The sequence below is a fragment of the Passer montanus genome, unplaced genomic scaffold (assembly GCF_014805655.1).
Source record: "Passer montanus isolate IOZ18808 unplaced genomic scaffold, ASM1480565v1 scaffold28, whole genome shotgun sequence".
Lineage (NCBI taxonomy): Eukaryota > Metazoa > Chordata > Aves > Passeriformes > Passeridae > Passer > Passer montanus.
Genome location: NW_024367483.1, coordinates 3,004,961 through 3,027,657, shown reverse-complemented (window position 1 = coordinate 3,027,657; position 22,697 = coordinate 3,004,961). Strand labels below are relative to the sequence as shown.

At 46.6% G+C, this 22,697-nt stretch overlaps 1 protein-coding gene across 1 annotated transcript in view; it reads right to left on the bottom strand.

The window, feature by feature from the left end:
- Positions 1-22,437, bottom strand: part of IGSF3 (immunoglobulin superfamily member 3) — a 115,703-nt gene extending 93,266 nt beyond the window's left edge. Inside the window, exons 1-2 of the mRNA XM_039713157.1 lie at positions 22,369-22,437; positions 19,626-19,707 (exon numbers count right to left, since the gene is read on the bottom strand). Of these exons, the coding sequence (XP_039569091.1) occupies positions 19,626-19,707; positions 22,369-22,401 (115 nt within the window). The 5' untranslated portion in view covers positions 22,402-22,437. The remainder of the gene's footprint in view (positions 1-19,625; positions 19,708-22,368) is intronic.
- Positions 22,438-22,697: the final 260 nt, after the last annotated feature.

The following is a 22,697-nucleotide window of genomic DNA, read 5'->3' as shown; positions in this document are numbered from 1 at the left end:
GTCGCGCCGGGCCCGGCGGCACAAAGGGAAGGCGGCGGGGCCGGCACGGGGAGGCGCCAAGGCAGGCGGGGGCATCGCCCCCGCAGCGGGGCGGCCGCCGCGCCTCCCCTCCGCGCCGACGGCTCCCGCGGGAGAGGCAGGAGGAGAGCGAGCAAAAAAGGTCTCCTCCGAGGGGCGGAAAAAAAAAAATAAATAAAAGAGCACGGGGGAGAGGAGGCGGGGGGAGGCACGAGCGACAACAAAAAGACCCCACCCCGGAAAGTTACAAAAATAAGCGGGGCGCCGCGGCCGCCAGCTCGCCCCGGCCCGCCGCCCTCACCTGCCCGCCCACCCGCCCGTGCGGAGCGAGGTGGCTGCGGGGAGGTTGTGCCGCGCGGTAGGGGTCGTGAAGGGGCTGCAGGGATAAAACGCGTTCCTTTGTTTTAAGGGAAAAAAAAAATAAAAAAGAAAAAAAAGAGAGAGTCCTCGGGCGCTCCTCGGAAAGCCGGCGTCTTGGGACATGGTATAAATGCACCCTTTTGTTTCCATGCAAACCAGAAATAACGGCCGGGCTTTCCAAGTTTGGATCAACTCGTGACCGTCCCGCTGCGATGCGCTGTCGCCGAGAGCCGAATCCAGGGCTGGCATTAATGCCGGGTTGCCAGATGTGAGCCCACTGCTGCGCTTGGGGTGCTGCCCAGTCAATCAACACCACAGTGTGTCGATGGCAGAAGCGCTTTGAAAGTACATCCAGGAAACACTGAAATGCATAAATATGGCAACACTAGGCGCTGGGAGTGAGGTTGTTTGTAAATAAAACGAGGATGAGAAAGCCCTTCTCAAGGGTGCAGACGTTCAAATTTCCTTCCAAGTGAAACTCCTACATGCTTGTTTGCTTACAAAAATAAGAAGAAGGCCAGAAGTGACAGCAATAGCAGAATGAGGTACCCTCCTAGTGCTCCCATCCTGCAAGGATCCTCTACAGGAGACCCTTCTGCCTACGTACAGAGTGTCCCCACTGAAGTGTTGGTGATGCAAATGTAGGAACCCAACCCTTTTATGCCACAGAAAGGCAGAAAGCAGCACAAACCCAAACTGTCTAATAAAAGATGCCAAGTCCTTAGAAGCTGTACCCAGCAGAAGTCAGAAGCTGTCTGGATTGCCATATGGACTTGCTTCCCAACGTGGCTGTCGTGGCAGATGCGTTGGTAGCCAGCTCCTAGTGACCCAGCAAATTCTGTTTCTGCAGGCTAATAATGTTAAGCGTGCTATTTTCAGAGTGGGAGGTTTAATTTGAAGCTTTGCCACGCTCTCTGAGCAGAGGAACCAAAGAACAGAATAGAGATCTGATCTGGGAGAGAAGGGGTTAGTGTTGTACTTGCTCTGAAAATGAAGCTCACGCTTTGGCCCTTAAGCTTTAATTGCATCGAGACTGCCTTCAAGTGAGACTTGGAAAAGGAACAGAGGTGTTGATAAGAGTTCATAGAAAATACCAGTCTATTTGGCTTTTCTCTTAGGTGATTTGAGGAGTGAAATGTCATCCACTGTAATATTGCTCAGCTTACCCAATATTTGTCACATTTGTCCTATTATAAGTGCTCATGGACAAGTCCGTGAGTATTGGAGCAAGAACTGTGGAACTACCTTGAAGTAAACATCCAACATCTTTAAATTGGGGCAGGATAAAGATCATTTACTCATGCAGGATAACGATAATTTATCTTTTCTTCAAAAGATATGTAACTAGAGAAATAAATAATAGCAAAAAAAAAAGGCAAATTAAGAAATACAGGGCACAGGCAGGATGAACTCAATAAAAAAGGAAGTATTAAAGCTTTGTGATACACAAGCTAGTTTTGTAGATGGCAAGAGATATAGACCTCAGATTCATGACATTCCTATGTGGACACATTATTTCCATCTTCAGATGAAGAGACAGAGATGGAAACACTGACATGATTCAGGTGATTTCCAGGGACAGGTCAGGGACAAACCTGGTGTCTTGGCTCTGAATACATTGCTTTTGCCAGTGGAGCCTGTTGGAAGATAATTCAAGATGATTTTATGTGAATTCTTGCTATTTTCCAGGCACTATGTGACTTTATAGCATACAAGCCTAACAGGAGCATAAAAATGCCCTGCAAAAATGTTATCAGAGATTCACTAAACTCACATCCTCTTCTCAGAGCTCTTGCAGACTATTGCATTAATGCATAGTAACAATAAAAATATAAAAAGACCATGAAAATGACATTATAGCATTATAAGATTAATCCAATTCCAGTCAAATTAGATTATAATAAGAACTGTGTGTGCTGAAGACTATTAATGGGAACCTGTGTTTCAAGAGCTTCGTCACCTTTGCACGTGCTCTCCTCCCTGACCCCAATAATAAAAATAGGTTGGTGTTCACGAGAGAGCCCCTCTTCAGAGGACTTCACTAACACCTCCTGCCCTTTTGGGGAAAACATTGGCCTCACTTCTGCATCAGCAGAGAAACTGAGGCTCGGGCAGGACAGCTTTCTGTAGCCCAGGGGGCAGGCAGCCCTCCCTGGGGCTTGGCTCTGGCGTTTCAGGCTCACGTGGTGGGGCTCTGGCTCCCTGTGGACGTCTGTCTGTCCGTGTGGTTTACTCACGCGGCTGAATGGGAACGAGCACCACAGTCGCCTCAAAGACAAAACCCTTTCAAGCACAAGGCTACCGTGAAGCAGCTTTCCAGGAAGACAGATCTGGGCTGCCTTGTTCTCCCAGCACAACTGAGTCATTCAGCAGCAGCAGGATCACTTTGGTCAGGCCACGCGGTTGCTCTTTGGCAGCGGGGCAGCCGTGAGAGCTGGAGGCAGACAGGCGTGACTCAAGCCATGCTGATGATACACTCATTAGGTCACAACCCACTCCAGCATCTTTCTCAGTGCTCGATCACTGCCAGCAGTGTGCTGGGACTTGCTTCCCCACGGCTTGCCTTGGCAGGCAGGGCTGAGACTGGGCAATGGGGAAATGATCCCACGTGGTGCCGTTTGCTGGGCTGCTCACACCAAGTCCCAGGCACTTCCCATGTGTGAGAAATGGATTTGTAAAGGAGTCTCAAAACCTGACTGAAAGCTCACGCAGTCTTGTACATTTGTATGCAAACTCTGAGATAAGTTGTGCTGGCTTAAAAGGGCCATGGAATAGAGATGACATTGTTGAGAAAGAGATTGAACTAGAAACAAGTTCAAACGATGGCCTTGCAAAAAGACCAAATATTTTAGAGAATTAGAACTGTGAAAGATGCATTGTAGCAAGACCAAGTGGGCTAAAAATATAGGTGTTTGGTGTTAGGAGTATTAGCAGCATTGAGTGGCAAAAGCTAATAGGCTGAAAAACATTTATAAGGTATTGTAACTAGGAAATAATTTGGCTTCTGATAGAATATTGTTGAGTTTTTCATTTCTTATGTCTCACCCTTGAACAAAACTGATAATGGAATAAAATCTTTTAAAACGCCTCTCAGTTGCCTAATCTCTGTAAAGCTGGGATGCTCCTGCCTTTTCTAGCAGAAGCACAACCAGCGGGTTCCTGAGTGGGAGGCGAGGCTGGGCGGCTGCTGTGTGGCCGAGAGCCATCAGGGTAGATGCATCCCAAACTCAGGATTGCCAGAGGCTGCTGTAGTACAACAGCTGTGACAAGAGCTGCGTCCTTCGCCCGAGGGAAGCAGGGTGACATCAATATCCAGACTCTGAACATGCTGCTTGCCCGATGAGCACAGGCTGCCCGTGGCCCGCAGATGAGCAGTGAAGTTAAACTCTTGTCTGGCCCTCAGAGAAAAGAGGTTTGGCAGAAATGCAACTTATGTACGTAATGAAACAGGAATGCTGGTCCTTTTTCAGGACAAAATGCTGTACACCCTCAAGTTTGGACACAGTGAGGATTTACCCTGCTTCTGATTAGCAGGTAGGAGAGGGAACAAGGTACAGAACAGATTTGCAATGCTTAGATTTTAGAGCAGGCAGTAACCTGAGTGCTAATGGCAATAAACTATAGCAAAAAGAGGGACTGGACTCAACAGAGCAAGGCAGATCTCTGTCTTGTTTTCAGCAAAGCAGGAGACTCCTGACTCCTCCATAAGTCAGGAGAAATTATTTCCTTCCTGTAGGGAAGGGAAAGAGATCGTGGGGGAAGAAGAGCAGGGGGAGATTTAACTGCAATTGCAGGAGTGACTCTCTCCCTGAGAGCTGGAGAACAGAAAATACTGTATGGCTCAAAGACAGGGGGCTGTATCCACATCCCCCTCCTCTCAGAGGCCACCTGAGCATTTCAGATTGAGCAATCAGAGTCAAACCATCCAGAAACAGAAAGCACTTAAAAAAAATAAATTGTCCTATATGATTTGTCCAAGATCACACAACACAATCCACAGAACTCAGAACTCAAGTCTGGAGATGTGCTTGGGGGAACATCACAATTGGATCAAAGCTCCTTTGCCACATTGTGAAAGGGAGAAGGTGCACCTAGAGCTCTGGTCTGAAATGGGGAGGAACGGCCAGAGCCATTAATTTTGACAGAATCATTGCCTAAAACATTTTATCCAGACCTTATTTACACTGTGAAGTTTTGAACATCAGTTTCACCCAGAGGAAAAAGGAGATATTTATATTTAATGGCCAACATTTAAGCTCCTTTAAAATGAGCTGAGATGTTGCAGTTGGAACAGAAAGAAAACCCTAACTGCCCTGGCACAAAGCAGCACTGCTGCCATTGCAGGGAAGCTGGCATCTAATGAGACTGAGGTTTTGGGTTTAACTCAGCCCAGATTGCACCCTAGGACCCATATGCCAATCCATGGATGGCATCAAGGCAGTTCCCAGGAAGCCCTGTAGATTTGAATGGAATTCCCATTTGTGTGCCCTGGGAAGATGGATGAGGAGAGGGAGAAGGAGACAGAATGAGAAAAAAAAACAACCAAAAACCCTGTGTAAAGACAGATCGACACATTTCCAGATTTTCAGGACATCTGTCAGCAAGCCCCAGAGTGTATGGCAGCTAATCCCTTTGCAGATTTTCTTTTAACTGTTGCTTGACAGAGGAGCATGCCAATTTTTTTCATAAATGTACCCACGTCTGATGTTGCACTCAGCCTGAGGTTATGATCTATCTGCAAGGAAAAACATTATACTACCACCTTGGGAAATAACATTAGGGAAACATCTCTCTGAGAAACACACAGCAGCTTCAAGCTTTGGAGTATGTGCAGAGTGAAAGATGTTTCCTGAAGATGAAGAAGGCCAGAGGCAAGGTGGCTACCTGACAGCAGACCTGCAGTTCTCCAGCACTCCTGCTGGCTGCTGGATCCCCCCCAGGCTGAGCCAAGGCAGTGCAGGGGAGAGGGCTGGTGCTGCCCAGCTGGGCTGATGGTCAGCTCTGGTTTCCATCCCCTGCTGGACATCTGCAGGAGTCCTCCCACATGTCCCCTGCAGACACAGCTGGAGCATTAGTGCAGCTTGGTGAGCACTCTGTGAGAGCAAAAAGCAACAGTGAGGCAAAGCTTTGCTTGTTCCTGATTGAACTCTCAGATGCTGTGTTCTGTGGCATTCAGCTGTTGCATCCTCTGAGGACAGGCAGAAGGCAGCCCATAAGGCTGTTCCTCTGTGCTGCACTGCTAAAATGTCTTGGTCCTGACGTGGGCATGCACAAATTACAGGGGCAGAGCCCTTCGGGGCCAAGAAGACTGGGCTCATTAGGCACAGATGACAGAGACAAGGCCCCAGGTACTCCTTGGCAAGCTGCTGTAAGCTCTGCTCCATGGCAGCCAGACCTGCAGCTGCTGCTGGGACCTTCCAAGCTTCTGTAGGCAGCAATGAACACACTGCTTTTCTGCTTTCTAATCCTACCCACCAAAATCAAGCTCAGGTCCCAGTTTTGTGCTGCTTTGCCAGTTAATTCAGACCTTCCCACGCTTAGAGTGAGTGCCAGAATAAGGCATGCGAGTAAAAGGTTGACTCCAAACCTCAAGATCATTGATGGAGCAGGGGTTTACCTTTGTTTTCTATCCATCCTGGGAAGAAAAGTGACGTAGAAAAAGGGGCAAATGGACATTTCCATTGTCAATTTCTTCATTGGCAGCCAACCAGCAAAACAATGGGTGTTTCAGCAGTAAAAACTGAAAGAAGAAATCACCTTTGCCAAGTACACTTTCAGCCTCTCATCTCACAAGATTTTCAGGTCCTGGTTGCACTTCCCATTTTTCCATAGAATCATTTTTAGGAAAGAAAATCTTGGCCCAATCTAACAATGTGAGACACTCTTTGGGTGTGTCTGAATTCTTTCTAAACAGTTCTGGGCAACTGTACAGAAAAAAAAAAGAAAAAAAGCAGTCTCTCAGCTGCTGTCATTTATCTTAAAACATTTCTTTCATCCAGTTAGCTATGATAAGCACTTTCATTGTTACTCTGGAAGAAATATGTTATCATTAGGTTTCAGACTCCACACCTTCATTTCTGTGACTACAGCAAATTCATACCTCTCTCAGTATTGGCCTGACAGCAAGGTAGCAGCTGATACTGGAAGATAGCAATTCTGCTTGCATTTTGCTGTGGGTGTTGGTCACCTTTATGTAATAAAGAAATGGTCTGGGATTCATCTAAGAGGGAGAAGTCCAGGACACCATGCCCTTACTCCCACAACTCTTTTGCATTTTACATTCAAGAATCATTATAGAAACCTTGAAATATTCATGACAGCAGGAATGAAAGCCCAGGAGTCTCACTTTCTACTAAGGTTCGTGAATGTTACATTATGAGACTTGGTCTCCTGTTTATCCCTGCACCACCTTCTTCTTCTCCTCCCTTAGCATTTCATCTCCCACTCCAAGAGGCTGCCATTCCCAAACACAGCAGGCTTTGCTATTTCCCTTCCAACCTGAGCTGAAAGCACACAGCACAGGCAGCCAGATATCTTGCAATGCAGGCAGGCAATGAATGGCATTTCTACTACACTGCAAATGACTCATTGCCTCAAACTTCTCAGCTCCCAGAGTCTCCCAAAGGAGGCAACAGGTTTTGTGCATTAGTGCTGCAGCCAGGTAATTTAATTTAGTGCACTGGCAGTGTAAGCACTGCCCCTTTTCCTTGCAGTGAGCTGTGGCAGGAGCTTATCCAGGCATCCCCACGTCACCCTTGCAAAGTTAGAGCAGGGCAGGCTGTGGATGGAAAAGCACACTTACATTTCCACAACAAAATGTAGTCAAAAATCCTCCCCAGAGGACCAGAAATACCTTTTATCCCCTACACTTCAGTGCCACCTCCTTAAATTCTGTGCAAACAAGAAGCCATGCTGGGGACAAGGCACCAGTTGCAGTGTGGAGCAGGGGTGACCTTGGTTCACAGCTTTGTGTCTTGCCCACATGATAAAATCTTGCACCCCTAGAGGCTCCATGGTGGGGGAGGCGAAGGGGCCATCCTGCTCCAGGGTTTCCTCAGCTCTCTCAGCTGAGCCTGATGGCAATGTGCTCATGAAATGTCAACTGCCAACACAGTTTTGTGCCGACTCTTCACTTCTCAATGCTGTTCGACACGTGCTGAGAGGAGCTTTTCCATCACACAGGTCATGGGATATTTGCTTCTCAAGAGCGAGCAAAAAATAACTTCCTGAGTCTGGAAGCTTCTTTGGTGTGATCCCCCTCTCTGCACCCTGTCACTTCTTCACAGAGGCCCTGCTGGGGGAGGAGGGAGTCCAGGAAAGCCCTCTGCTGCTGCTGCCCTCTCTGCACTCTGCTCCTGCATCGGCTGCATAGATGGAGATGAAGCAGGCGCAGGGCAAAGCTGGGGGAAGAGGCAACAGGTTTGCAGGATGGTTATTGTCAGGATGATTTGCTGTCCTCAGCAATTTCCTGCCTGAAAGGAACTGCTGTGACTAAAGCTGGCCCCGACACAGATGGTTACCAAATCCTAGGGATATTATCTTACTCCCATTTTACCTTGACGCAAAAGACAGATCAGGGGGCACAGCAGGAGAGAACTGAGGTCATGGGTTCCCCTGAGGCAGGACCCAGTCACGGCCCCCTCACAAGCACCCAAGGGATGTGACTCTGACTTGCTGTGGGCCAAATGGCCCTGGCCAGCCAGCACGGACAGGTTTTCTGCAGTGCTGGGGCTGCCCAGATCATCCCACCCACCTGGAAATGTGATTTACAGCAGGGCTGCTGTAAACTGAAAATCTGAATCGTTACTCCAGTAAAACGTTCGCCAGATTCCTTTGCTACCCTCCCACCCAGAGGAGCCTCTGTTGTAGCAGATCCTTCTTCCCTGAGGGAGAAGGGGAAGGGCACTTGCCCTAAAAGGGCTTCTGGCTCCAGCCAGTGGAGTTCACCGGCTGCTTTTCAAGAAGAGCCGTTTGCTCGGCTTTGTTTTCTTTCAAGTGCTGTTTGAATTCCTCTGCAGGCACACATGCCAGGCAGAGCTAATGCCACAGTGGGCAGTTGGAGCTGAGGAAAGAGGGTCACCTGCTGCCTGCCCACCAGCACCAGCTCCCATCCCAAGGGGATGGCAGAAGTGGCAGCACTCAGCCCAAGCCTTGTACTCCAACCTTGCCTTTCTTCCTGGCTTGCTTTAGGATAATCAGCTGGATACTGCACCCCTCTTTGCCTTGGTTTCCACCCCAGTAGCAAAAAGTAATGCTCTCTGCGGTGTCTCATGAATTTTCTGGCAAGCACCCCTGCCAGAAGGGGAAGAGAAGCCAGCACCTGCACTAGCACCTGATCTGGGATGCATGGATGCAGAGACAGGACTCACCTCAGAGGTCAGGAGAAAGCCATGAAAGACCAGATTTGATATCTTCATACTGCCAAGACAAAAAAAAAACAAAAACCCCACAACAAAATAAACCCTACACAAAAACCTCCCAACCGACCAGAGAACTAACCAGAAAAAAAAAAATCCAAAGCACTCTACCAGAAATGGGATTTTTGGAAGTGTGCCACAGACCAGTGACAGCGCCTGAGAAGGAGCAAGGCAAGAGTTTTGCAATCAGGTTATAAGCCAGTTCCACTTTCACCTCAGCCAATATAATGCCAAATACAATGGCATTATAATGCAAGCATGGTGTCATCTTGTTGTTTCACAACTCACATGGAGGGATGGTCCTTAATGTTCATAAAAGGAAGCTTCCTTGTACCAACAGGACGTGAGCTGCCCTGCCTATGATAATGGGGTGATTTTGGAAGCTGTCATAGGCCCTAGGAGAAAGAGGCAGATTGGGGTGGGGTGGAAAAGGGAAGAGGAAATGCCCTGATTCAGAGTTATGGATTGGTAAGCAAAGCAACAGCAGATGGCTGTGGATAGAAGAGCATGAAGGAGCCATAAGGCAATGTTAGTCATCGTGATTAAGCCCCAAGAGTGTCTACACTGGCAGTTATTTAGTTTACTTGTTTGTAGACACACATTTCAGGAACTTAGAGGAGATGTGAAAAGGGATGACAGCAGATGATTGTGGATGTCCTCAGAAGGCTCCTCCCTGGAAAGGGGTTATACAGGTACAGCCCAACAATGCTTGTCTGGGCAACTGAAGAGGGAAGGGTGGCACAGCCCTCCATGCCTCCCAGGTGACTTGAAACAGGGAAACCCAGGAACATCTGAAGAGTTGGGAAGGCATGGAAAGTCAAGGAAAATTGAGAGGAAGCCAAAAAATAACGTCTGGGGAGGATGACCCAGACCAGCATCATTTTGAAACAGGGAAACCCAGGAACATCTGAAGAGCTGGGAAGGCATGGGAAGTCAAGGAAAATGAGAGGAAGCCAAAAAAATCAAGCATGAGGAGGATGACCCAGACCAGCATCATTCTGAGGGGTTTTTCAGAACTCTCCTATGAAGGACAGAGGAGAGGGCATGGGCCATTGTGAGATGTCAGGTGTCTGGATGAGACAAGACTGCACATCAGCAAGACAGGACAAGGTTGTAGGGATGGGGAAGACAGCAAGGCAGCCAGGGTGGAAGGACCAGTTGCCTGGTAGCCCTGAGTGCAGGCCATGTGGGGAGACCACAATCCCCCACAAGCAGTGGAGATTGTGGACAAGAACAATAGCATTGCTGAGCTTGAGCTTTTGGGAACCCTCCATAAAGAAACAACACAGAAACAGAATTAAATTTTGATTTGGACTGGATAACATGGATTTAAAGGTGAGACACAGGTTGATTTGTGTTCAGCATAAAGACAGTGGCTGGACTTTTGTTGGTAGATGAGGCTGGGCACCTCAGAGAGGTCCTGTTTCCTCTCAAAGAGGAAAGAGAACTGTTGAGGAAGGAAGTGGCACCCTGGAGGATAGCAGGTTTACTTAATCTTCACAACAGTATTTCCACCTGATGTGTTCTGCAGGGCCTATGCTGAGAGAGAGAAGGAGAAACTAAGAGTGGGATCTGTCTCTTCATATTTTATGGATCTTTCCCTCTCTTTCAGGGGAGTCAGGGGCAGCCCTGCAGCAGATACATCCTGAAAAGAACAGCAGCCATCCGTCACCCTCAGCACACAGCAGTCCTACACCTGCTTGGTGAAACTACCAGCCCTCTTGCAGGGCAGCACATGCATACAGCTCTGTAGGATGGGGCTTGGAATGGGATGCAGTGGGATACATGTTAGGAAGAACTCACCACACTGAGCTCTCCCATTTGCATGGACCTTACAGTCCTGCCAGACAGAAAGCAGCATAACTAGGTAGAGCTTCCCAGAAGGGAAATTACAGTCCAAATATGTTTTCTGTATAGGAAATCCAAAAGAAGAAGAAGAAGGGAAAAAAAAAGAAGCCCTTATCTATATTTATAAGATGAAGCTTTTCCTACACGAATAAACCTCTTAACACATTTTTCTGGGCGCTGAGGTTATATATTTAATAGGTTTTTCTGGTATCACTTAAAAGTAGATCACCACCATGCAATGACGCCTGCTGCACTCTTTTTCTGGCATCCTCACTAGCTCCCCTCACCCGTGCCCCCAGTAACTAGAGCACCGTGTGTTATTCTCACCAGAATGAGAGAGGATTTTTACTTAGGAACTTCTCCTACAGAACTGGTTGGCCAACTCCCTTTTTTTGGCCCTCCATGCTTTCTTCTTTCAAACTCAACCAAGAGCAGAGGAGGCACTCTCCAGAAGAGGAGGGAAAGCACATACCCAACTGAAATCCTCCTCCTAGCTCTTCCTTAGCCTCCTGGGGGTGCAGATCAGCTATTCTGCCCTGGAGTGCAGATCATTGATAGCAGAAACAGGCACAGGCCTCCAGTCAGCCTCTCTGCAAATGAGAACATGGCCTCTCATGCCGTGGGCAGTGTGGCTAATGCCTATATTGCACCTTACAGAAGTTTATAGAGCAATGAAAAAAAGAAGCAGCTGCCTTACAGCATTCCCAGGTGTCTCTGATTACCTCCTCATCCAGAGATTAGCTTTCAAGGCCTGCCTGAGGAGCCTCTCCTGTGCATTGCCTTGGTGCCCTGGTGAGTGCTGCAGCACAAGCATCCTTCCCAGCAAGGCGCTACAAATCAGTGATGGACATATTAAAGTACACAAACCTGTCCTTAAGAACTGAACCCTGCAGGCCTTTCTCACTCCTCAGCCAAGACTACTTTGGTTTCTTCCTTCCTAGTGCCTGCAGTTCTGCATTGCAATGCAAAGAGCACAGATCTTCTGCCATGGCAGAAAATGTTGATAGGAGTGATGTTAGCTGTAGGCAACCAAAAGGAGAGTGCATCCATCGTGTACAGGGCCAGCTCTGTGGAGTAAGTGATTTATAACCAGTACACCCCTGCTTTCCACTTTTCAGACTTGGCATTTGGACTTTTGTCTAACCTCTTTCCCCTTCTTGCTACGTGGTGGGCAGAAGTTTCATTTTGTTGCTTTATTGTCTCTCAGCTCCTTATTAAATACAATAAGTTAAAACCACTGCCTTTACAGCCATCCCTCAAGAGGGAAGAAGTGAGTTACTGTGGTGTCACTCCTGTGTTCCTGACCTAGGAGAGGAAAAATTGTGGGACTGCTCTCCTTTGCCTCTGCAAGGAATAAATATCTTGAACTGATTCTTGAGCTGTAGCGTGCTGTAGTCTTCTCACTGTTTCCTCCATTCACTTCCCACTCTTTGAGACAAAATAACTGCCTCTTCATCTAAAGAGATTTATCTATTCACTTTCGTGCATGGACAGAAAAAAAACATTTCTTCCCCCGCAACAATGCAGCTAACTCTGGGGTAGAGCTTGACAGCTATTTCACAGCACAGAAGGAGTGGCAGGGAAAATGCAGTTGTTCTTGCCTGCAGAGATGGAACAGCGGATTGGAATGGCAAAAACTGCAATTTAACTGGAACCTTGAGAAATCCTTCACGGTTGTCATAACTTAGCCAAAAGAAAAAAAAAAAAGGGAGCTGCCTGTAAAGGCTGAATCGCCAAAGCAGAGACTGATTCAAAGGGAAGGGCTCTGTTCAGTGAAGTGCAACACTACCTGCTAGAGCACCCACAGATTCCTTAGAAGTCCTTTCATCCACCTAGTGAGTAAGCCCATTTCTGCTTGGTTGTGAAAATGGGCAGTCTCAGAGGCAGGAGCAGCAGGGTTGCAGGTGCAACAGGAAAGGTGTGGGTCACTGCTCCTTCCCAGGACCCAGATGCAGCTCACACAGCAGCCACCTCGTCTTACCTGATCAGAGGGCGTGATACTCATGTGAGAACTGATCACAAGAGCTTTTTCTCCTGGTATCACATCTAACGTATGCATTAACAAATTTTCCCTTCCCACCTCCCACCATTTCCCTGCCCAAACCTGCTCCAAAAAATGAAAGCTTCAGCAGAACTGGATCTCCACCAGAGCTGGTTCAGGGCCCGTGCCTCGCTGAGGGCACAGTAAGGTGAAAGTGCCGAGGAATCACAGCGATAAGCTCAATATAATTATGTGCTCAAGACATTACAGATAATTCGGGGTTTCTGAGCTTCTGACTATACAAAAGCAAATTATCTCTACACTGCTAAGATTGGAAGGTCAGAACACAGGAGAGGTAGGTGAGTTAAGCAAAAATCAGCCTTCAGTGGGACCTCATACATCAACGTCATTCACATATTAAGTAGTAAACAGAGTAGATGTTCTATACATATCCTCAAGGAGAAATCCAGCTAACAACCCTGTGTCATCCCTGTCTGCCAGCCTCCTTCTCTGCTCCCTCAGTGGGAGGCACAGCAGGAATTACACACACAAACATCCCTGCATGACACTGTGAGTCAGAAGGGGGGATATGCTCCTCAGTTTCTCAAAACACCAGGAATCCCAGCTCCTCTGAGTTCTGGATGTCCTTGCTCTCACTGATAACATCTCTGTGATCCCAGCCTCCTCCAGATGCCCCCAGGAGCAAGGTTTGGCTGGAAGTGTTTGTCAGAAGAGGTCTCTGAGCAAAAGAGGGTGGATCAGAAGGTGAAAGAGTGACTGTTGCATTATGCAGCATCCAGTCCCAACAAGGGAGTCTGATTTTGATCTGCTTGCTGAAGTTTGCTATTTCTACTCTGGTACCTGGAGGTCAGCTTGGTGCCAACATCTGTATAACATCAAACATTTGCATCCATATGGAGAATGTATAATTAAAGCTTTCTGCAGACAACTGTGAAAACTTTCTCATATTCTCCCTAAATTGCATTGCAACCCCCAGATGAGGGCTGGGAGCCAAAATGTAAAAAGTCTGGCATAAATATTTAAATAACTTGAGATACGTATTCTTCAACTATTAGCTAATTATTTTTGTGCCAGCCGTAAATGGCATCTGGTTCGTTAGCACAGGACACACAAGGATGCTGCAGGTTGGGCACACAAGTGGGAAATGAAACGTGACTTCATGCTAATTAATATTAATGAATGGATCGAGAACCAGCATCTCTTTGAAAATATGAGCTCAACAGGAGCCCAAGTGTGATTCATTATGATTATTGCTGGGGTGACAGCCATTACCAATCTCAGAAAACCTCTGTTTCATGTAGCATCTCTTCAGGAAGGACTTAATTGGCTTCCAGAAGAAGTGAGGGTGAGCAGGGGAGGTGGTTTCAGACCAACCTGCAGGTATGTGCTTTATTATTGCCCTGGAATGGGAGTAATAGTAACAATTCCTTTAGTGTGTGCTTGCTGTGGTTACCTTTCTTTGCTTGGTTTGCTGAGGCAAGAGCCAAAGCCTGCTGTCAACATCCTGCCATATTTACTCCCATCCCTAAAAATTAAGTCCTTTCTTTTATCCCTCAGTCCCTCTCCCACCAAACTCAGTCCCTTACTCCCTAGACACCACCCACATTGCTGCTGCTCCAGACTGCCTTGGCAACCAGCTAGCTCAGCTCTGAAGCCTTGTACCTGAAGTGAGTGCATTTTGCCTGGGAAGGAGAAAGTTTGTTCTCTTATTTCACACACCGCCTCTCTGGGATGTGCTCACCACAATGCCAGGGGAAGTCTGCATGGTTACCTGGGCAGTGTTCTTCCTGAGCTAACACACAGCCATGTGATGGGAATTACCTGACATTCTTCTTTCAAGCCTGTGTAGGTTGCTCTCCATTCCTCAAACACACTCAGTCCTTAACTGGGAATGTTTGCCCTCATATGGAAATCTTGGACCATTAGTATTTGGTAGCCTGTGGCTTTGCTTAGCTGTCATATTTGTACACCACACTGAGCCCCTGTGCTGATAGATCTGCAGCCTTAAGTAGGGCTCAAATGGAAATGCTGGACTCTCTCTCTTTGTTAAAGTGTGTTGAGTGAAGAAAAAGGTCTCCAAGTTGGTTTCTGCCCTTGAAGCAGCTCTTAAACTGCTATTATTATATAAATTTGGGAAGTATGTTGGGCTTTTGGATTGCATCAATCTTTTTGCTACCTAGGAATTACCACTCATCCCATCATTTGCCAACTATTTCTCTGCTGTGTTCTCTATTTCTCAGTCAATTTTCTACTAACAGCTGACTAGCTTACCAGCTAATTTCTCTCTGGTCTTGAACAAATATCAGCAAAATTCAGCTGAAGCTGAAAGCCTGGTGCAGCTTTACACTATAATTTTCCTGAATCAGGCAAGTACAAAGACCCAGTAGGACCTATCATAGGTCTCCAGAAAGGCTAGGAGACCACTACATCTGAATCATTACTGCATTTCCCACCAGCACAGCTCTAACACTGCCACTCCTGCTTTATCTTCACCACTCCCTTAAGTCTTTGTAAAATCAGTCATGTCACTGTGATGACTAACAGAAAAAGAGAGAGGGCAATTGGTGTGCAACTTGTGCTGGGAGCTTAGGATAGGAATTGGAAGCTGGATCTAGGAATCCTTCCCCAAGGTAGTTCATCATGTCTTGTGATTTCATGTAAAACCCCCTTATATTTCCTCCCATCTTGCTTAAGACTGGATGGGAAATTGGGTTAACAAAAATGTAAGGAATCTCTCAATGCAGCAGAGACTGCTTCAGAGCCAAGTTTCCCAAGGGAAATAAATGATGAACAAAAACAAACAATAGCACAGCTCAAACGATTCCTCCCCTCACCACAGTCCTGAGATTTCATAATTGCTCCCTTCATGGCCATTTTGGTTTGTAATATGCAGAGTAAAGATTTCCATTATAGCTGTGTTTACTTAATCACTATAATTTTTTTTAAGTGAAGTTCAGGCAGTTGAAAGCACCAGGCTGCCAGCCCCAAGCAAATTAGCCATCAGCTAGTTGCACTAGAAGCTGTTCTGCTGTGATCCTGAGCAAAGGGTTTGCTCCCCAGCAGTCTTTTCATTCTCAGATGGATCACCCACCTCTGGGAATGAGAAGGATATTTAGCATGTCACCCCCTTTGCCTGATCAGGCAAGAAAAGGAGGGCGTTTGTGTTTGTGTGTAAAAAAGTCAGTCTCTCAGAATGGGATGATCATGTGGACATTTGGGACTAGTCTGACATTCATCAGAGAAAAGCTAGAGAATGGACAAATGTAGAATTCATTTCAGAAAGCAGCAGGACATTGACTACATCTGCAGAATAGTTTTTTCAGTGAGGTTACATTGAATATTCTCATCATGTATGGCACAATATCCCAGCATGAATATTTAATCATGCAGGGCAAATACAAGTAGACTGAAATTCTAAGTGATGACAACTTTCAGATGACCTAGGCCCAGACTAGAATTTGTGATTTCAAATGGGAAGGTTCCGACTCCCATGCCTGTCCTCCTGAGACATTGATCTCTGCTTGTGGGAGCTGGGAAACACCTTAGCCTTTATAAAAGAGGCACAGAGGACTTCAGCCAAATGAGACAAACACATGGAAACAGTCAGTACCTGCAGCTGCTGGAAGGGAGGCACTTCCCTGGTCAGGATGTATGAGATTTGCTGTCATCTGAGGCAGTCAGCAACATGAATATATTCTTGGCACTCTTATGGTTTCCAGTGATCCAAATCAAAGCCAGGCTCAAAACCAAACCAGATTGCCATTGTCAACCTGGATTGGCCTGAGCTGCTGGGCAAAGCCACCCCACTCTGTGTGCTTGTAACATTTTGGAAATAAAAATCCAGCTTCCGAAAGAAACCTCAGGAGTGCAGTAGAGGGTCCTCTTTGGCCCTAGTGGATCTCCAGCACAGTTGTCACATTATTCTCATGGGCACTTTCACACAGGCCTTTCTGCAGATTCCCCATCCTCACCCGCCACACTTCCCAAGATCTCTAATGATAGTACAGATAGGAGAAAAGAAAATAAGTGGCTGTGCATTGAATAACAGAATCATTCATGTTGGGAAAGACCTCCAAGATCATAAAGTCCAACCTTTGACCAATCACCACCTAAGGCACCTAAACTCAGCTACACCACAGCCCTAAGTGCCACATCCAGTCGTTTTTTGTACACTTCTAGGGATGGTAACTTTCCCATCTTCCCAGGCAGCCCATTCCAATGGTTAACCACTCTTGCCATTAATAAATTCTTCCTGATGTCCAACCTGAACCTCCTCTGGCACAGCTTAAGGCCATGTCCTCTTCTCCTGTCACTTGCTGCCTGGGAAAAGAGGCCAAACCCCACCCAGCTACATCCTTCTTTCAGGCAGTAGAGAGTGAAAATGTCTCTCCTGAGCCTCCTCCTCTCCAGGCTGAACACCCCCAGATCTCTCCCCAGAACTGTGCTCCAGACACTCCCCCAGCTCCATTGCTTTTCTCTGGGCTTGCTCCAACACTTCAATGCCTTTCTTGAAGTGAGGGGCCCATTGGTTTTGGGAGGGATCACAGACCAGCTCTACCACAATATCAGGTGCACAAATCCCATAGAAACAACAGAATGGAGTAAGTTTAGTTCTCCTGGCCAGAAGCTACCCCAGCACTGGGGCTCAGTGCACGATCATACAAAAAGTATATACATCATCAAGAAAACAGGGTGTTAACAAGCTTATTCCTTTTTGTAGTAAGAAGGTCAAGTTCCTCTATTCCCATCTTTAAATCACTGTAACTAATTTCCTACTTTCTGTTGATAGGAATATAATTCAGGCACTTCAGCAAGGTTGCCAGGCACTGGTGTATGGTCCCTGCATTGACAGCTCCAAGCATTATCCCCATTTCCTATGGGAGAGATTCAGAAAGTTCAATATCACCTCTCTTTGCAGAAACAAATCCACATAAAAGTGGAGCTATCGTAGCAAATTTTAGTGCACATGTTTGTGTCACAGAGAGGTGGAGGAGGATGCAGGAGGAATTTAACTGTACAGGCAACAGGCAGAAATTAAAAGAGAACCAAGTGGCCAGGTGGTGAGGGAACTCACTTCTGATTTACAATTGCAATGATTGCGATGAATAGGGAGAGGCTGTGATTAAAGACGTGTCTGAAAATAACAGTAATGATTTCCACTTGTATGCCTTTGATCAGGCAATCTCACAGCATTGTATAAATGAAACCTCCCAATATCTCTGTGAGCTTGGAAAGCCTTCTACTGACACGAACGTGTCAGAAATAAATACCAGCTGAATGGTGTTAGACAGGTGATGGCTTAGATATTTCATCCTCTCTTGGAAGAAGAGCTTCTAGAGATGGAATTTGTCCCAATTATAAAAGAGGAATAGATCCTCAGTATGAGCTATATTGGACTACATGCATAAATTACTGTGCAAAATGATCATTTAGCCCATTCAGTTCTCATTCCTGCAGGTGAAAATGCCAATAAGGGAACTAATCACCTGTCTGTAAGGATGATTTTAAAAGATGGAGACATTGCCCATCAAGAACACCACTGGGAGTCATCAACTCTGTTCAAACAGGCTGCTGGTAACCATCAGGAGGTAAGAACTGTACTTCTAGTCTGAATGACTGCAGGATTAATTTGAGTGAGCCATCTGGAGTGGAAAAAATGCACATTCCTTACCATGCCCTTGTGCACTACATTCCCCAACCCAAAACTATGCAGGACCATCGCATCCAGCCATAACCCTGATGTGGAGTGTCCTGAACACCTCACCCCACCTGGCTCCCTGTCAACCAGGAGTCATCTAGGCAGCTTTTCCACAGGTTTTGCAGCTAAATCCCATCCAAGGGCAGGAAACATCACTGAGTGTTTCCCTTGCAGTAGCACAGTGGACCCAAAACTAAACAGAGCCTGTAGTGTTCTGTGGTCAGGCAATTTTTTGTGTTTGGAAAGATTGACACAGTTATGTTTGGTCTTGATGGGGTGTTGAGAGGGTTAAATATGGCTCAAAACTTATTTCACTTACAATTATGTTCATCCTCCTGTCACCAAGAAAAAAACCAAAATATACTCTGATATTCAGATCTAGCTATTTTAGTTTGCACTCTTCTCTGTTATTCAGTGAATATGAAATTACTTTTCACCAGTTCAGAAGATATTTGTACAGTATTTTTCACATATAAGTTGTTGAGGTCAGACACCCCAACTTCACTGTTATGGTTGATAACCATAATTCCTGGCCTTCCTCAAGAGCCAGTAATAAGCTGCCTGCATTAATCCTATTTAGATGTTTGATTTGGCTATATCTGTCAGCAGACAGATTATATAAATACAAGATTTGAAGGAAAAAAAATTCCTCATGCTGCACGTAACTAAGAGCAGTTTTACCTTGGTCAGGAGAAGGAAAACATTTCCCAGCTAGTCAAATGCCAGAGATGCTCTCCAGGTGGCCAGAGGAACCTCTCTCCAAAAGATAAGGCAGCCCTTAAGCTATTTAGGGAAATGTCAAAACATCACCCTTAAAAACTTTGAATTTAAACACATTTTGTGAGGAAAGATGAAGTCTGCCTGAGCTCCCCAAAAGCCTTTACAAAGGAGCCCAGTTCTAAAGCCAGGGTGTTGGCTCTGCCCTCACTGCTGCTGTCCCCTGCCCCTGGGGACAGGACACAACCTCCCTGTGCCCACAGAAGGAATGGGATCAGGGCAAGCTGCTCCCTGCTCACCTGCAGCAAAAGCTCTTCACCAGCAGCAGAGAGGTGTCAGCCCTCCAGCCACCCAGCCCAGAGCATCCAAACACCCTCAACTCCTTCCCTGCCAGCCTCCCACACTGCCCAGTTTCCCACAGTCCTGCCTGAGCCTTGCCAGGCTTTGTTGGGAAGAGGAGAGCCATGCAGGTATTGCTGTGTCTGCCTGTTCCCCTAGCAGGTGCTCTGTTAAGTGGATCCTGCTGTGTCTAATAGCCTCTCCCACCCCCCTGTAACCTACTTACATATTTTCTGTGAGTCTGCTGGCCTGGTGATCTTGCACTGGTACAGTCTCTGGCAGCTGCTCCAGGAAGGGTCACACGGCTCCTGTAATTAAAACAGGGCGGAAAAAGGCAAATTCTCTGCTTAGTCAAAGGAAGAAAAAAAAGGGGGATGAAGAGGGGAAGGATACCCTTAGCTGCTGACATGAGGGATAACAAGACAAGGCTTGAGGATAAGTTGCCTCAAAGTTCCTCTTTGGTTGTTAATATAGAGCAGCACCAGAAGCCATCAGGCCCTGTGCTATCACTCAAGTACCATTAACAATTATGGTCATATGTGGAAAAAGTGTGGTCACGTTTGATTTCTTCTGGCCTTCTTCCTTCTCCTTCAGCACCCTGGAATAACTCACTGAGGCACACCAAGTAGAGACCTCAATTACACGCACCATTGGCACCCCCAGTTCTGCAAGCAGCAGAAGCAGTACTCCTTGGAAACACCATTAATCACAAAGCTCAGCTGAGTTTGTCCTGTCAATTCATTATCTGGGATTTTTATATCTATATGAATATGTACATGATACTGCCACCCTCTGTACTCTGTCTAGTGTACAACCATACCTGATCCTGGTGTATTTCAAGTGGAAACTTCTCAAGGCAGGTACTCCTGGGTAGCACATGCACACCAGAAAGGGGCTGCGAGCTTAAAATTCACACCAGGCTGATGCTGACAGCTGGTCCAATGTGAGGGAAACCTCTGTTCCTTATAATCTGACAGTGGGGAAGATGGTTCTGTGCCAGGGGCTGAATCAGTTGGAGGCATCATTAATACATCTGATGCAGTCTCTGTGGGAGTGCACTAGGGTAATTCAGGTTGTGGGTGTCAGAAATAGTGCATTAGTTATGGGGAGGTGGGGGTTGTAATCAGGAAAAAAGTACAGGGTTTTTCTGCAGGTGGTTATGAAATCACTTAAGAGAGCATGTTGCAAGTCATTCTGCTGAGAAACAGAGCATCCAAAAGAGAAACTGCTGTGGGATGCTGAAGAACTCATATACTCAGTAACTGGGAGACTGGTGCAATGAAAGTTTATCAACTGACTGAGAAGAGATGGAAGCAGAGGCTGGAGAATAAGGATTACAGAGTCCCTCTTCTCAGCAGAGCTCTCTGTTTCCAGATAAGCTTGCAAGCACTGCATTAGGAGTCTCACACATGCTGGGTGGCTGAAGCCACAGCCCTCTCTGGAGACCCTGTATTAGCATAAAATAAGGGGATTTTGGAGACCTGCACTGAAATGTCAAAAGCTGCTGTAAAATCCCCAGGATGCCATTCAGCACTCTATTTTCACTCTACAACTCTCCTGAAAAGATAGGGACATAAATAATGGACTGTAAGGAAAGGAGGGGTGGCTTCTTGCAGCTTCCCTCTGCAGGGAGAGTGTTCCTAGAATAAACCCTTGGTTTGGAGACTGAATGAAAGAAATCTGGATCTGGTGGGCAGGATGGTGTTAAGGTTGCAGGCAGATGCCGGTGGAGCCTTTCCTCTCTCTCCCTAGCATTGTTTCCAGAGACAGTAATTGGACATTTAACTTTTATGTTGGTGTAGTAAACTAACCTTGCTGCTAACTCTGTCTGGTAATAAAATATGGTCTCTCTATAAAGAAGATTTTCAAGACCATTTTTTTTTACAAGGCTTAGAGATTATTTTTTCAGAAAGAGTAAAGTGTTTTTCAAGTCTTTCCCAGCCAGAGTTAATTGTGCCATTACCAAGAGCTGGGACACAAGTTTCACATTTTCCCCACAGGGGTTGTGGCCCAGTAACACTCGCTGCTTCACCATGAGAAGGGAATTTCCATCCACTGTGTAGCAGGAGAGGCAGGATCATGGATTCTCATGCTGAGAATAATCTGTTCACAGAAGGGGACTGTAAAGGATCCTACAGGCTGGTGGAGCTGAAAGTACTGTAAGTGCTGGACAGGCTGGCCCCTGCAGATTAGTCCAATGGGCCATGAGGCTCAGAAGGAAATTTGGCCATTATTTCTTCTGACAGTGATGGAGGTAGCATGGGGCCCTAGACACTGAGTTACCCATCCTGCCACAATAATTCTTCCTGGAATGCCATCATTCCTGAGACCATTTAGCATTTCGGCGGTTGCTCTGATCTACTCTGGGCTAACACTTGCTCAATAAACTATAATAAACCTATTAGATAGGTTTGCTGAAGTGTACTGCCAGACTGGGACAGAGTCATTTTTCACTGCATTCGGTTACATCCAAAGTAACGGGCCAACAGGAATTAATGCTGATGTGATGGAGTGGTGCGGTCTGAAAATGACCTTTTCCTTTTATCCTCACTCTCTTTTCTGAGAGCCCTTCTTCTGTGGGGCAGAGCAAGTGTGTCTGCAGAGGGATCCCCTTCCCAGATGTAACCATGCTGTCATCTAGGTCTAGGAAACTATGCTCTGGCAGTTTCTAAATTATGGGCAAAAGAGATTTTTTTCTCCTCAGTATCTGAGGGCTTTTAGTATCTACAGTGTACCCTTTTCTTTATTAATTAATGTTATGTTTAAAACATAAGTAGGTTCTTATTTCTGCTCGGTACTTATTATAATGCCTCGTCAGCACTTCAAGTACCTCTCCTTTCCCATCAGCCTCAGAGCTGGGTTCAGCTCCTGATGTGTCACCCTGGTCAGGACTGTGGTTTGCAGCCCCAGCACCTGTAGCACAGGGCTGGGGGTAACTCACAGCCTGGAAAGGAGAGCCTTGCATTTACCTGCACGAGTATGGATGAGGAACGCCAGGCCATGGAATGCCTCCTTAGCTGGCCCCAGTCGCAGGCTGGGAGGTGTCACCACTGGGGTGCTGTCACCACAGCCTGTCCCCTTGTCTGCAGATAAACAAGAGCAGATTTGGGTTTAGCACGGGAGTTAGCCGAGGTGATATCCGCAGGCAATCTTTTTACTCCAGTCTTGGTGCCATCCCTCTGTCAGGACTAATGCAATTACCGCACTTTTTGCTGAAAGGCAAAGAAAGCACGGAGAGAAACCCTCCCCTGGGAGCTCATTCTGTGGGAAGTGGTGGGGCTCAGTGCGCCCAGGCAAG